A 14,000-nucleotide genomic window follows, 5' to 3' on the forward strand; every position below is an offset into this window, starting at 1 on the left:
CCCCCTCCTCCCCCAAAAAAAAATAAAATGAACTTGTCTATCAAGCCCATAACTTTGTCTATTGGGCCCTATATAGTTAAGATTTTCTCTTTGAGAAAAATTTACCAAGAGCCCATGGGCTAATTTGTTAAGCTAAAATCTGCTGGTTAACTGAAAAGGAATAAGGCCAAAAGCCCATTTTGTTATTTGAATTATATCATTTTTAATCGAAAATCATAGTGAGATAGGCAAAATCTCTACTGTTTTAATTACAAAATAAGAATTTCGAGTAATTCATCGTAAGATGAGTATTCATTTCCTCGCACACTTGAAATTTACTTACGGTCACATTAGTCTACCTTTCTTTTTAACGCACGTGAAACGAAAAATCCTAATAAAAATTATTTTCACGTAATCAAAACTATTCCTTCTTTGTTTTCACTATCAATCAACTATCCATGAACAAAAATTTTAACAAAGCATATGCATGACAATCAAACACGACTCTTTTTTAATAGGAAAAGGAAAACTTTATTAAATAGTTCTCGAAGAGTATTTCTTACTTTATCTTTGAACTCCTTTCATATTTTACTCAATTTTATATAACATGATTTCAAATTGATTAATATAAATATCGAACATCGACAAAAAAAGACAAAAGGATTGATCAAAGGAAAGGACAATAGGTAGGTGTTACTTATAAGCACGAGAACCTGAAAAGATTTTGGAAAGGAATTAAAGTACTAAAAAGAAGAATAAAAATGAAAGGGACATAACATAACAAGAAAGAATATAAACAAAAACATAGTTTATGTGGAAATAATGATTACTGCATCCTCTGTAGCGCACAAAAAAAACTTGATGGGAATCTATAATATCTCCTCCTGCAATTATTACATATTAGATATTCTAAATCCAACTTTTATTTACTAGGTCACTTTCATCTTTGTATACTACTACTACTACTAATAATAATTATTTTATATATATATGTATATGAAAAGGATAAATATATGTACAGATTTTAATCATACATATTTTGTGAACATACAAAGGTTATTTTTTAAAAGATTTTTGACTTAAAAGTAATATAGTATATCAAAAATAGTTTTAAAAAGTATATGTAGATTTTTGACTTAATAACATTAAATCTCATTTCACGGAGCGGTGCTTAAGTAATGTCTTCTTCTTCGTAATACTTAAAAATAAAGTTTTGTATATGAGTTACTTTTTTTTAAAACTTAATTTGCCATCTTTAAAAGATTTACAAAATACCTTATTCCTCAAACCTCATATAAAAAGAGAAATTCCTTAAATTATTAACGTTTAAACTCAATCATTCATTCTTAAATTAACATGACCAATTCAAATTGATTTTCGAATTAATTTTATATATTTAAGATCATAAATTTAGACACAAAAAAAGTGACTCCTCATAGAAGAAAAGTTTCTTTTTTTCATCCGACAGCAGTAAAAGTGGCAAAAATATTTTAAGGTAATAATAAAGCTGTAAAAAAATTAAGTAATCCCTAAAATAATTTTACAGAAAAATAAAAAGTGAAAGGAGAATCTTTCTGTTCCTCTTCTTTCATTTTCTCTGATATTCTTGTTTGTTGAATGTTGGTCCTTTCCTTTTCTCTCATATAAAAAAAAATAAAAAATAATAATTATACTTTCAAAATTATATTTATTAGTATCTTTTTTAATCATCCGTTCCAGAAAATAAAACCCACCGACTAATCTCGAAAATTTTATAAAGAGATCAAGATCTCGAATACTCCACAAATTGATGGAATATTCACATAGAGGTCAAATCTAAATTATCCTAGTTCGAGAAATACGCCACTAACGGCCCTCAAATTATGTCAATCTTAGGAGAGTAAAATCAATGTCAATCTTTTAAGAGAATAGAGTCAATATCAATCTTACGAGAGTAGAATCAAGAGATTAATAGAATTGTATCCGCTATCTTAATCAATAAAATTACGTTTCTTCAAAAAAAAAAAAAAAAAAACCACTGGCTATATATCAAAGACAACTATTATTTTTTTTGAAATAATATTAATAATCCAATATATAAATTTTTACTGGTAAAATGATCAAAAAATTAAAAACAAGTTGCTTAGCAATAATTATCGTTCATGTTCTAACTAACATGTATGAATATATGAAAGGTTTAAGGTTAATTTTTCGTTTTATAATCTTGAACAATCGTTACTTTTAAGCTAATTTTTTCAATTGTGATAAATTCAGAGTTTAATTTTTTAATATCGCATTAAAATTAGATAAATCAAATTCCCATTTTATCTGATATTAATTCATACATAAAATTTAGTCAAGCTCAAAGTTCATTTCCAACATTGATAGAAGTTAACAATATTATGACATCAACAAAGAATTATCACACTTCTTGATTGAATATTTATTTATTTGCATTCATTATCATTTTCCCTTTCTCTTGGGTTTTTATATTAAGAGAAAGGAAAATTTACCTATTTATCCAACAAATATTAAAATGTTTTTATGTGTTCATAGGGAGGCCTCTCTCTCATCATGAAAAGACTTACTAAAAAGAAGAAGCTTTTTCCAAAGGACCTCAGCTTTTACTTCTTTGTCTGCCATTTAATTTCCTTAAATATATCATTTCTCATCTTTCATCTCCCACACAAAACACCTCTTCTTTTTTTCACTTCTCAACACTCTCCCTTTTTATAAACACAAGTAGCAAGTAGCTCTTTTTCTAGCTATATCTTTCTTTAAGCTAAGAGGGCTTCTCCCATTTCTTAGTTTTAATGGTATAGAGGTGTTAAAAAAAGGAGAAAAAGTGAAGTGGGGTTTTGTTCTTGAAGGAAAGTTTGGATCTTTTTGTGTTCTTGAAATACCCCATGTGAGTTTTGTGATCAAAAATCCATTTTTCTGATCTATACTTTGTATTGTGAAGGGAAAGTTTGAATCTTTTTGTGTTCTTGCATAACCCCATATGAGTTTTGTGATCAAATATCCATTTCTTGATCTGTACTTTGTTTTGTGAAGTGAAAAGTTTGAATCTTTGTAAGAAAAAAAAATGATATCACTTTCAGACCTTTACCATGTTCTTACTGCTGTAGTTCCACTGTATGTAGCAATGATCTTAGCTTATGGTTCAGTAAAATGGTGGAAAATTTTCAGCCCTGACCAATGTTCTGGAATCAATAGATTTGTTGCTCTTTTTGCTGTTCCATTGCTATCTTTTCATTTCATTGCTTCCAACAATCCATATGCAATGAACTACAGGTTCATAGCTGCTGACACCCTTCAGAAAATCATAGTTCTTTTTGTTCTAGCTATTTGGTCAAGAGTTAGCTCAAGGGGGTCCCTTGAATGGTCCATTACTTTGTTTTCATTATCCACTTTACCAAACACTTTAGTTATGGGGATTCCTTTGTTAAAGGGTATGTATGGTGATGCCTCAGGAAGCTTAATGGTCCAAATTGTTGTGCTTCAATGTATCATTTGGTACACTTTGATGCTTTTCTTGTTTGAGTATAGAGGGGCAAGAATGCTTATTGCGGAACAGTTTCCTGACACTGGAGGTTCCATTATTTCCTTTAAAGTGGATTCTGATATTATTTCATTAGATGGTAAAGAGCCATTGGAAACTCAAGCTGAAGTTGGTGATGATGGAAAACTTCATGTGACTGTTAGAAAATCCACTAGTTCAAGGTCTGAAATCTTTTCAAGAAGATCCCATGGTCCTAATTCTGGTCTTTCATTAACTCCTAGACCATCAAACTTAACTAATGCTGAGATTTATTCATTGCAATCTTCAAGAAATCCAACTCCTAGAGGCTCAAGCTTTAACCATACTGATTTTTACTCAATGGTGAATGGAAAAAATGCAAATATGAGTCCAAGGAATTCAAATTTTGGGAACTATGGTCATGATGAGGAGAGTGGTGTTGCTGGATTTGGGAGAGGAAATGGGGTTTATGGACAGGGAAATGCAGGGTACCCTGCTCCTACTAATGCTGGAATCTTTTCTCCAGCCACTGGACCAGTGACAAAGAAGAAAGCTAATGGTGGTACAGAAGGTGGAAAAGATCTTCACATGTTTGTTTGGAGTTCAAGTGCTTCACCAGTATCTGAAGGAGGGATTCATGTCTTTAGGGGAGGAGGTGACTATGGTAATGAGCTTGGTGTTGGAGCCCACCCAAAAGGTATAACTACATTCTTGGACTATGAAAAATATACCATGTACCATGTTGTACTAGTTGTTTTTCCATATTTTAATTGATTTTGGTTGTCTTATTATGGATTAATACTCAGTTTTGTGTTTCTTGTTCTTGTTACTTGTTTGTTGCAATGCAGTGTAATCCTACTTAATTGGGGTGTACATTGACCCCAACCTCAGACGTAAAGAGGGTGTTTCCGATTGACCCTTGGCTCAACTAGATAGATTTTTAGATTTGTGTTTGATTAATCTGTGGAGGGTTGAAGGGTTGGAGTAATTTGGCCTTATTGAGCTTTTCGTTCAATAGTTTCTTGTTTTAGGCATAAGTTTGGAGCCTTGCATATCCAGTCCCTGAAATTATGGCCATATTTTTTTGTCTTTTTCTTGAGACAAACATGCTTGCATTACTTTTGTCTTCTCATGTTGCACAGGAAATTGATTGAGTATCTATTGTAACACCTTATTTCCTTCATCATGTCTGGTAATTTTTAGTACACCATGCATAAATCCAAATTAGCTAGGCCGACTGTATGGATAGTTTGTATTCATGCGTGTTTCATTTTAATATTAAAAAGCTTACCTAGATATTCCCTTATTATTGAATGTTTTTCCTCACATTAGATTATGATGAATTTGGCCGAGAAGAGTTCACATTTGGAAACAAACAGAACCTGAATGGAAATGACCGGGAAGGGCCAGTTGTGCGCTCGAGCTCCACAACCGAGCTCCGTCCTAAGATTGCTCAAGAAGAGACCAAGGCAACTGCCATGCCACCAGCTAGTGTCATGACCAGGCTCATTTTGATTATGGTGTGGCGAAAACTAATCAGGAACCCAAATACTTACTCCAGTCTCATTGGCCTAACTTGGTCCTTGGTCTCTTTCAAGTATGTTTACCCAAAATTTACTTTAGTTTATATGCGTGGTCTACAATTAGACTTGTGACTAATGCCAAATCTTTTAGGTGGAATGTTCAAATGCCAGCGATTATAGCCAAATCAATATCGATTCTTTCTGATGCTGGTCTCGGAATGGCAATGTTTAGTCTTGGTATGTCTGATATAACAATTAGATAATCTTGACACGAAATCCCCTTACTGCTTATGGGAAAATCATAGTGTTTTCAACTGATTTTCATCATGGAACAACAGGTTTGTTCATGGCATTGTCGCCTAGAATAATTGCATGTGGGAAAACAATTGCTATCTTCTCAATGGGTGTGAGATTCCTTACTGGTCCTGCAGTTATGGCTGCTGCCTCCATTGCAGTCGGACTTCGAGGTGTCCTTTTGCATATTGCTATCGTTCAGGTAAAGGATTACTTCATAACGATACATAAACATGCTTTTTTTGCCACTCATATAACTGAAAAAGTTGCTTTAAACTCATTTTTCAGGCAGCTCTACCTCAGGGAATTGTTCCATTCGTCTTTGCCAAGGAATACGGCGTCCATCCTGATATATTGAGCACAGGGTGAGGCCTCAAAACAGACAACATGTTTTTATGATGAAATGTAAAAAAAAAAAACCTATAAAATACTAAAAGTTTTGAGGTTCTTGTGGAATGTAACTCGAGAATCTTACCTATCACCTATAAAATGTTGTATGTTATTTTGCACTTCTAATATATACTAAATCATGGTTTTTAATAATTATTGCAGGGTCATATTTGGTATGTTAGTTGCTCTTCCTATAACTTTGGTCTACTACATTTTGCTGGGGCTTTGAAGCTGATGATGAAGAACCAGAACCAAGTGTAAAGGAAAAAAACTAAAGACCCTTTTGGCATATGGTCTTTTTTGCTACTAACAGAATATGAAATTCTCAGACTAAAAAAAGAGACAAAAATGAAACCAAAGTGGAATTGTGAATGGTCAATTGTTGGGAACAACCAATAGAGGAGTTTTAGTGGAAAATTCTTTTGTTGTCTCTTTGTCCTCTCTTTACCTTTTTGAACTTTTGTGCTATCCTAGGCCTACATGTCTTTTGCTTCTTTTCAATGAAGAAAGTAATGTTTATTTTTTTCTATATATATGTAGATGTCTATTGTCTTTTAGGAGTACCTTTTCTTTTAAAGCTTTCAAAAAGCTACTACTACTTAGTACTTACTAACCTTAATTAAACACAATTTAAGTGTGAAAATGGGCTACTTTTTTCTTTCTCATGGTTAATGTGTTCTTATAAAATTGAAAAGAAAAAAATATTATGCACACTTTGTAAGTGTTTGGTGTGCTCATTTGGTTGCTTTATATGTTAGTTTGGTGTGAAAAAGAACCAAGTAGATGTAAAAGCAAATCTCTAGTATTTTATTCATTCAGTAGAAGATTTTTAGAGTTAGTTGGATCAATGAAATAATAGTAATCAATACAACAAGGTTAAAGAATGTTCTATAAGACTTGAACCAAGTCTTAGGTAAAAAAGCAACTCTATAGAACGACGAAAAATGGAGATCTCCTTGATAAAGAGCGTTTTATCCTTTTAGTAGATGAATCGAGTTAATTTGATAGAATGAAATAATAACGATCAAGATAGAGCCTTTTGATATTTTATCCTTTGAGTAGATTAGTCGAGTTAGTTGGATGAATGAAATAATAGGGCAAATGAACAATATAGAACCTTTTGATGATTTACCCTTTTGAGTACACTAATCGAGTTAGTTAAATCAATAAATTTCGAACAATGAAATAACAGGGCAAATGAGCAAAGATAGAACCTTTTGATAAAGTAGACTAGTTGAGTTAGTCAGATCAATAAATTTCGAATAATGAAATCTTTTATAGAAAAACTTTGCATGGTTATAATATTTTCAAAACTATTTATCTCCACTTTGAATACTGTTCCAGTACTAGTGAATCTAGAGTCAAAAGATTTTCTCAGCAAAAAAAATAAATTTTGGAGGCTCTTTGTTTTGAATTTACTAGTACTATTATTTGTACATAACTTGAAGAAACAGAAAGAAATCTCATGTGCATTTAATTCTCTTTTGGTTGTTTATATCTGCCCTCTTATTTTTTTCCATAAGTTTGCAGAGCAAGTGAACAACTTCTATTACTTTTTGACAGTACAAATAATTATTTTTGTAGCACTAATTGCTTGTAATAAAGTTTAACAACTCTGCCCCCTACAACTTGCAATTAGGGTTTAACAGTAATTCTTAGTAGTAACAACATTTTACATTATTTGTGATATTGTTCGTTTTGAATTCAAATTCATGTCACTAAGGACTAAGGAGTAAAAAATAAGGGGAAAAGGGTCTGATATACCCCTCAACTTTGTCATTTAGGGCCCGTTTGGATGAGCTTAATAAAAGCAGCTTTAAAAAAGTACTTTTGAAAGTGCTGAAACTTATTTTTAAAATAAGCAGTTATGTGTTTGGATAAAAGTGCTGAAGTTGCTATGCCAAACGTGAAAAGGGAAAAATGGAAGAAAGAGATGTTAGGATTATGTTGTAATTTGGAGATTGTATAAAAATATTAAGGGCAAAAAGATAAAAATGTGGTCAACTTAAAACAGCTTATAAGCTAAAAAAAAAAAAGCACCCCTACCCCAGCTTTTAACTTTTGGCTTAAAATAAGTTTTTTTAACTTAAAATAAGTTGTTTTGAGTATTGCCAAACAGCTAAATAAGTCAAAAATCAGCTTTTAAGTCAGTTTGACCAGCTTTTAAGCTGAGCCAAACAGGCTCTTAGAATTGATATACCCCTTGTTATGAAAGTGACTCATATATACCCCTACTTGTAAACAAATGACTCACACATACCCTTTTTTCTTCTAACGGAAATGAAAAAAATAATAATTTTAATCTAAATTTTTAATTTTTTTTTTCTAAAAAATATAATTCCATATCCCTCGTCAAACATATTTTTTTGACTTTTTTTTGTTTCAATGAATAATTTATAATTATTATTTTGATAATCAAATTTATTTATGTTTCACTAATATTCTTGTAAAACTTATTATGGATGACCAAATTTTTTCTTCGAATACGAAATTAAATTACAATACACACAAAAAAAATAGTTTAATTTTTTATTCTTTAAACTAAGAAATGAAAGAAAAAAACAAAATAAGAATAAGAAATTCAAATAATTATAATAAAAGAAGTCAAAAAATAATTTATGTATGAAAAAAATTAAAATATACCTTAAACTTTGATAGAAGAATCATATATACCCCTAAATAATTTTTTTAAAAAAATTAGAAGTAATAAATATAAATTTAAAACTAATTTTTTAACTTCCATTAAATGAAGGGTATATGTGAGCCATTTTGTAACGGCAGGGGTATATGTGAGCCGTTTGTATAACGGTAAGGGCATATATGTGCCAAACTTTTATAACGAGGGGTATATCAGCCCCAAATGACAAAGTTGAGAGGTATATCAGACCCTTTTCCCAAAAATAAGACCACTTGGATTAAAATAACATTTACAAAAATGTTATAATATGAGGTAGAATCGAACATGGAAGACATTGATTGATAACGTTAAAAGGATGGATGCTTAATTCTGATACTATAGACGTTTATTAGTTAAAATCAATTGAACATCGTAATCGCTTGAGTGAATAGGTGAATTAGGTGCGTCTCTCTCCAAGTGAGAAGTAATGAGGCTAATCTCCCCTTCCCCCTTGTCCTTGTCTTGGCCGCCCTTCTAAAAGACGAAAAAGTAGAAGACCCTACTTAGACCCAATCATGCCTAGTACGAAACACTTTAACATAGGGTAGACATTGACTAATTCTATCTCGCTTGATTTGACTCAAGTACCTATTTAAGATATTCTCCAAGACAGTCATCCTGCTGCTTAATAAGACGGTTAAAGAGGCAATTGTGGATTTATAATTTTCAAGTCAGAACTATAGTGTGAAGTCCGTTAATATAAAATTTGCTTATAATGTTACATAGGTGAGAGGATCATCTTCAAGTTACTTGAATAACTTTTTTTTTCACTATTGGTAAAATTTAAAGAGGGTAGAGTACACATAAATATTACTATTACCATATTGAGATAAAAAGACTCTGAAAATATCCTCGATTATTTATTCATGACATATAATAAATAAAAAATATACGGACAAAAGATATCATCCATCATTTCAATTAATCAAAAGGCACCCCACGTTTTCAGGTAAAGCCTTTCAGCAAATCCGGCATAAACTACATGCAATACTTATTATTTGAAAAAAGTGACATCATATTAAACAACTCTATATATATAAATATATACATATATGATATGATATTCACAAAAATGTTAATGTGAGTTGAATTATTATCGATGGTCGTAATTTCTCTATTTTAATTTCACGAGATCTTTAATTTGAGTTTACGTGAATAAAAACATATCATATTAAAAATAAATTAAAAAATAGACACTGCAATATATGAACATGAATGGGCTAGGGTGTGCTCAATCTTTTATTAAGCAATAATTTAGATTTCGTTAGATTTCATTGCGAATACAATAAAACAAAAAAGAACATTTTTAGTACTAATAGTTGCTAATTACAAATTGAAATCCTTCTTTTTGGCAATAATTATAATGGATCTAAAGTACTACACTGAAATTAATTTACTCGATATGATAATGTTTAGTGACAAAATGATTATTCCAGCTTGTTTAGATAAAATAAAATTATAATTAAACTATTCATATCACATGCGCCACTAAGTCATTTCTGCACCTTTTGAAGCTTTTTTCCTTCTTTTTAATTACTATTATTATCAATATTAAAGATTTAATTAACTAGTAAAGCTTTTATTTGTGACAAAATTCTATTAAGATGTTTAAATTTTGTCTGCCACTAAGACTAAGTCTTATTAACGTGTAACTTTTCTTTGAAAACGATAAGCTCAACTAGAAAACATAGTCCACTAGATATATGATCGATCGCGTACGCATAATTTTTCGCGAATTATATTTCCTGTGATATATCTAATATATTTGCTTTTGTATTTTTAATTATTCATATATATATATATAGTAAATTTTTCTAACGAATTAGTGTCACGTGACATATCATGGATCATTTTTATTCTTTTGGGTGGGGTGGTGAGGGGTTGGGGGCTGGTGGGGTTAGGGCTATGAGATGAAGGCCCAAGTTTAAAGGCCCAAATTGAAGCCTGTTGTTAAAGACTTATTTATGGACATTTTGTAGTATAGCCAAATAGTGTAAGTTAGATAAGTACACAAATAGCCAATTTAAGGATTAGAGTTTTAAGTTATAGTCAAATATATTAATTTTTGTATGTTTAACTTATTTAAAATCAACTTTAGACTTAGGTCAATACAAAGATTTTTCTCTTTTGGTAAACTTTAACATGTGAGATTGCAAGATTTAGCTACAATTCTTACTTAATTATCAAGAAATTTTACATGCAATTGTCTATTATATAAAATATATCTCCTCACACCATCGATACATAGAAATCAACTCATTTTTTTTTACAATTTAATTTAAATCTAATTACCTTTCTCAAAAAAAAGCGCACAATTCTTTGGTTAATCATGCAAGGAGTCAAAAAATTAAATTATTTTCTTAAATTTTAACGAGAGGAAATTGCTCGAATAATAAATATCCTCACTTTCAACTCAAACATTGCGAGTTCGAATCATCAAAAGCGTAAAAGGAACGAGAGTTCCTACGAAGGGTAAAAAACGAATCATGGAAGGAGTCTTTTATCTCTTTGTTGGTCAAACTAAAGAAAATAAAGAAAGTAATCTTTTTAAATAAAATAAAAAACCGCGTGGCTTTCATATCATCATTTCATGTGACCACAACTCAACCTAAAAGAACAAACAACCAAAAAGATGTTTTTTTTTTCAATCTCAAATTATGTGCATTATATTTTTAATCTAATTTAAAAAAAAAATGTTACTGACTTATATATTTAATATACTTCTTAATTTCAATATTTCATATGACTATTTAAAAAATTACGAGTTTAAAAACATTTTGATACATAATATTGATAGAATAGTGATCACAAGTTTTTTCTACTCCAATCACGACAGAACCAAATACCTAGTAACACTTTAACAAAAATAACTTTTAGCGGCAACAAATAGATACATTAGTAAAGAGTGTTGAAGTCTTTACTGATATTAGTTAAGTGTCATTAGATCCAATGTCGCTAAAGTCCTTAGTGACACATACAAAAAGTGCTAATTGCTGCTAAAAATATATATTTAACGACAATTGCTAAATTAATTGTCGTTAAAACTCATTTTTGATGTAGTGTAATTTATTTACAAACATTTGTAATTATATCCGAAAATAATAAATAATTTATCTAAAAAATAATTATATTCAGAATTCATAAATTTAAAATTCGAGCCCCGAACTATAAAGGAAGAAAAGTCTTATGAAAACCCTAGAACACATGATCATATTTCATATCCAATCATTTCCACTAAACTCTAAAATTCCCACCCCCAAAAAGCTCTCTCTCTTTAGAAGACAAAACACAAACCTCTCAACATGCAACAACAACAAGACTTTCAAGAAAACTTGGAATCTTGCAATTATTTCTCCAAAAATAAATCATCATCAAGTGATAATAATATGATGGGAGAATATTATGGTTTTGATATTGAAGCTATTAAAAACTTTTGTAGCTCTTCCCCATTTTACCCTCAACATAATCATGTGGAATTTCAAGAAACTATAGAGAGTAATAATAATAGTCCAGAAAGTAGAGCTGAAAATCATAAAGAAGCTGAAAGAAGAAGAAGAGAAAGGATTAATTCTCATCTTCATAGCCTCAGAACCCTACTATCTTGCAATTCTAAGGTAAATTTTATTTGTTGATTTTATCCAAGAGAAATTAGTTATGAAATTTATCGTTAAATAATTAACCTATATGTTAACAAGATTATTTGATAATTATTTCATGCTAATAGATTAGATATCAAATAGAATTAACTAACAACTAGATTTTTTTTCAACTTATTAATTGGACACATAATTATTAAGTTGTGTCCATGGCTAATTTCTATTTTTCAATGTGTATTTCCTTAATTTGATGGAAGATTAAACGAAGCATGAATTCTTTTTATTTTTTTCAGCAAAAAAAGTAAATAAGTTAATCTAATTATTTGATATATTTCAAGTGATAATTTCCCCGCAACACAAAAAAAAAAAAACTCCTTCTTTTAGCTCCATTTTACGTATATATAGTTTTTTTTATGGTAAATAAATTAACTTGTTAGTATAATCTTTCATTTGAATAATTTGGTTTTGTTACATTTCAAGTATTATCTAACCTTTTAAGTTTATTCCTGTACAATAGTTTCCTTCGGTTCTAATCATTTAATTTCATTTCGAATAAAGTCAACATTTCAAGAATTGTGGTAATTATGAAGAAGGATAAAATCATGATTATATATGTTTTCTTATTCTTCTATTTATTTTTTAAAAAATTATATTCCAGATTATTAGTTACCAATTAAAAAAGAATATTCAAACTTGCTTCTAGGTCTAAAGTACATAAATTATATATATTGGGAAAGTAGTTTCACTTTTTCCACCAAAAAACAATAAAATGACATTTTTTTTGTTCTTACTTTCTTTCTCTTTGAATGCCTTCTTTTTTTGTTTTGCCCCGTTAATAGTTATTAAAAAAATAATTATTGATATAGTGAGTTTATCATTTATCTCTATTAATTATGAAATGTATGAATTAAAAAAACTTGAGTTTTTCAAGAAGTGCTGCATTATTCAAAATAATTAATTGAGGATATAACAGATGGAAAAAAGTTGTCCTTTCTTAATTTGTCAAAATGGATAAATAGTCATCGGGATAGCTTAGTTGATTTGAAGGGTGGTTATCCACACGGATAACCCAGGATCGATCCCCCCTCAATAGCCTGTCACATAGGCTTGCCTATTGTGGTTTACGGCTGTACACAGTGGGGGATTTACCCAGCACGTACAAAGTCCTCACCCGAAGGGCAGAGGTTGAAACGGCTGGGGCAGATGGAGTACTAACTCAATTTGTTCCCTTTCCATAAATTTATTTGCAATATTAATTCCTTTTACATGGATGTATAGAACTTAAACTCTTTTTTTTTCCCTTGTTTTACAGTTGGATAAAGCTTCATTACTAGCCAAAGTTGTTCAACGTGTAAGGGAACTCAAAGAACAAACTTCACAAATTATGCAAAGTGAAACAAACTTATTATTCCCTTCAGAAACTGATGAAATCACTGTGTTATCATCAAATGATTGTTTAGCTGATGGAAGATTACTCATTAAGGCCTCTCTTTGTTGTGAGGATCGGTTCGATCTCATCCCTGACCTAATTGAAACCCTAAAATCACTTGGATTGAGTCCTATAAGAGCTGAAATGGTCACATTAGGAGGGAGAATTCATAATGTGATCGTATTAGCTGTTGATCATAACAAGGAGAGTAATAATAACAATACTGATCATGATGAATCGTCATTATTATTCTTGAGAGATGCTTTGAGGTCTATAGTTCAACGTTCGAGTTATGGTACAGGTGAACGAGGTAAAAGACGAAGAGTATTAGGTCAAGGAACAAGGAAATACTAGGGTATATATATATATGTATAACTTCTCCATGCATGCTTTGTAGGTCACCAGTTCGATCTGTGAAATCATTTATGAGATATCAAAAGACCATGAAGTAACTGTAAAGTTATTAAAATCAGTCATTGATAGTACTTTTGTGTGAACGTGACATGTTTTGTGTTTGCTTGTAGTAGTTATGACTAGTTAGGGTTTTGTTCAATGATAAACAATGTAAGTAATTGTTTCACTTAATATATGATTGATGATATGCAAGGAGATA

The 14,000-nt window shown here is 30.4% G+C and overlaps 2 protein-coding genes across 2 annotated transcripts; both read left to right on the forward strand.

Annotated features, from left to right (window-relative positions):
- The first annotated feature begins 2,946 nt into the window (after window positions 1–2,946).
- LOC107032048 (auxin efflux carrier component 1-like) lies at window positions 2,947–6,242 on the forward strand. Its single transcript, XM_015233607.2, has 6 exons — window positions 2,947–4,175; window positions 4,811–5,075; window positions 5,153–5,238; window positions 5,340–5,497; window positions 5,584–5,660; window positions 5,848–6,242. The coding sequence occupies exons 1-6, from the start codon at window positions 3,044–3,046 to the stop codon at window positions 5,912–5,914; spliced, it is 1,785 nt and encodes a 594-aa protein (XP_015089093.1). The 5' UTR covers window positions 2,947–3,043; the 3' UTR covers window positions 5,915–6,242.
- A 5,335-nt stretch (window positions 6,243–11,577) lies between these two features.
- LOC107001792 (transcription factor bHLH106) lies at window positions 11,578–13,996 on the forward strand. Its single transcript, XM_015199760.2, has 2 exons — window positions 11,578–11,976; window positions 13,271–13,996. The coding sequence occupies exons 1-2, from the start codon at window positions 11,665–11,667 to the stop codon at window positions 13,739–13,741; spliced, it is 783 nt and encodes a 260-aa protein (XP_015055246.1). The 5' UTR covers window positions 11,578–11,664; the 3' UTR covers window positions 13,742–13,996.
- The last annotated feature ends 4 nt before the right edge of the window (window positions 13,997–14,000 follow it).

Source organism: Solanum pennellii, chromosome 10 (assembly GCF_001406875.1).
Source record: "Solanum pennellii chromosome 10, SPENNV200".
Taxonomy (NCBI): domain Eukaryota; kingdom Viridiplantae; phylum Streptophyta; class Magnoliopsida; order Solanales; family Solanaceae; genus Solanum; species Solanum pennellii.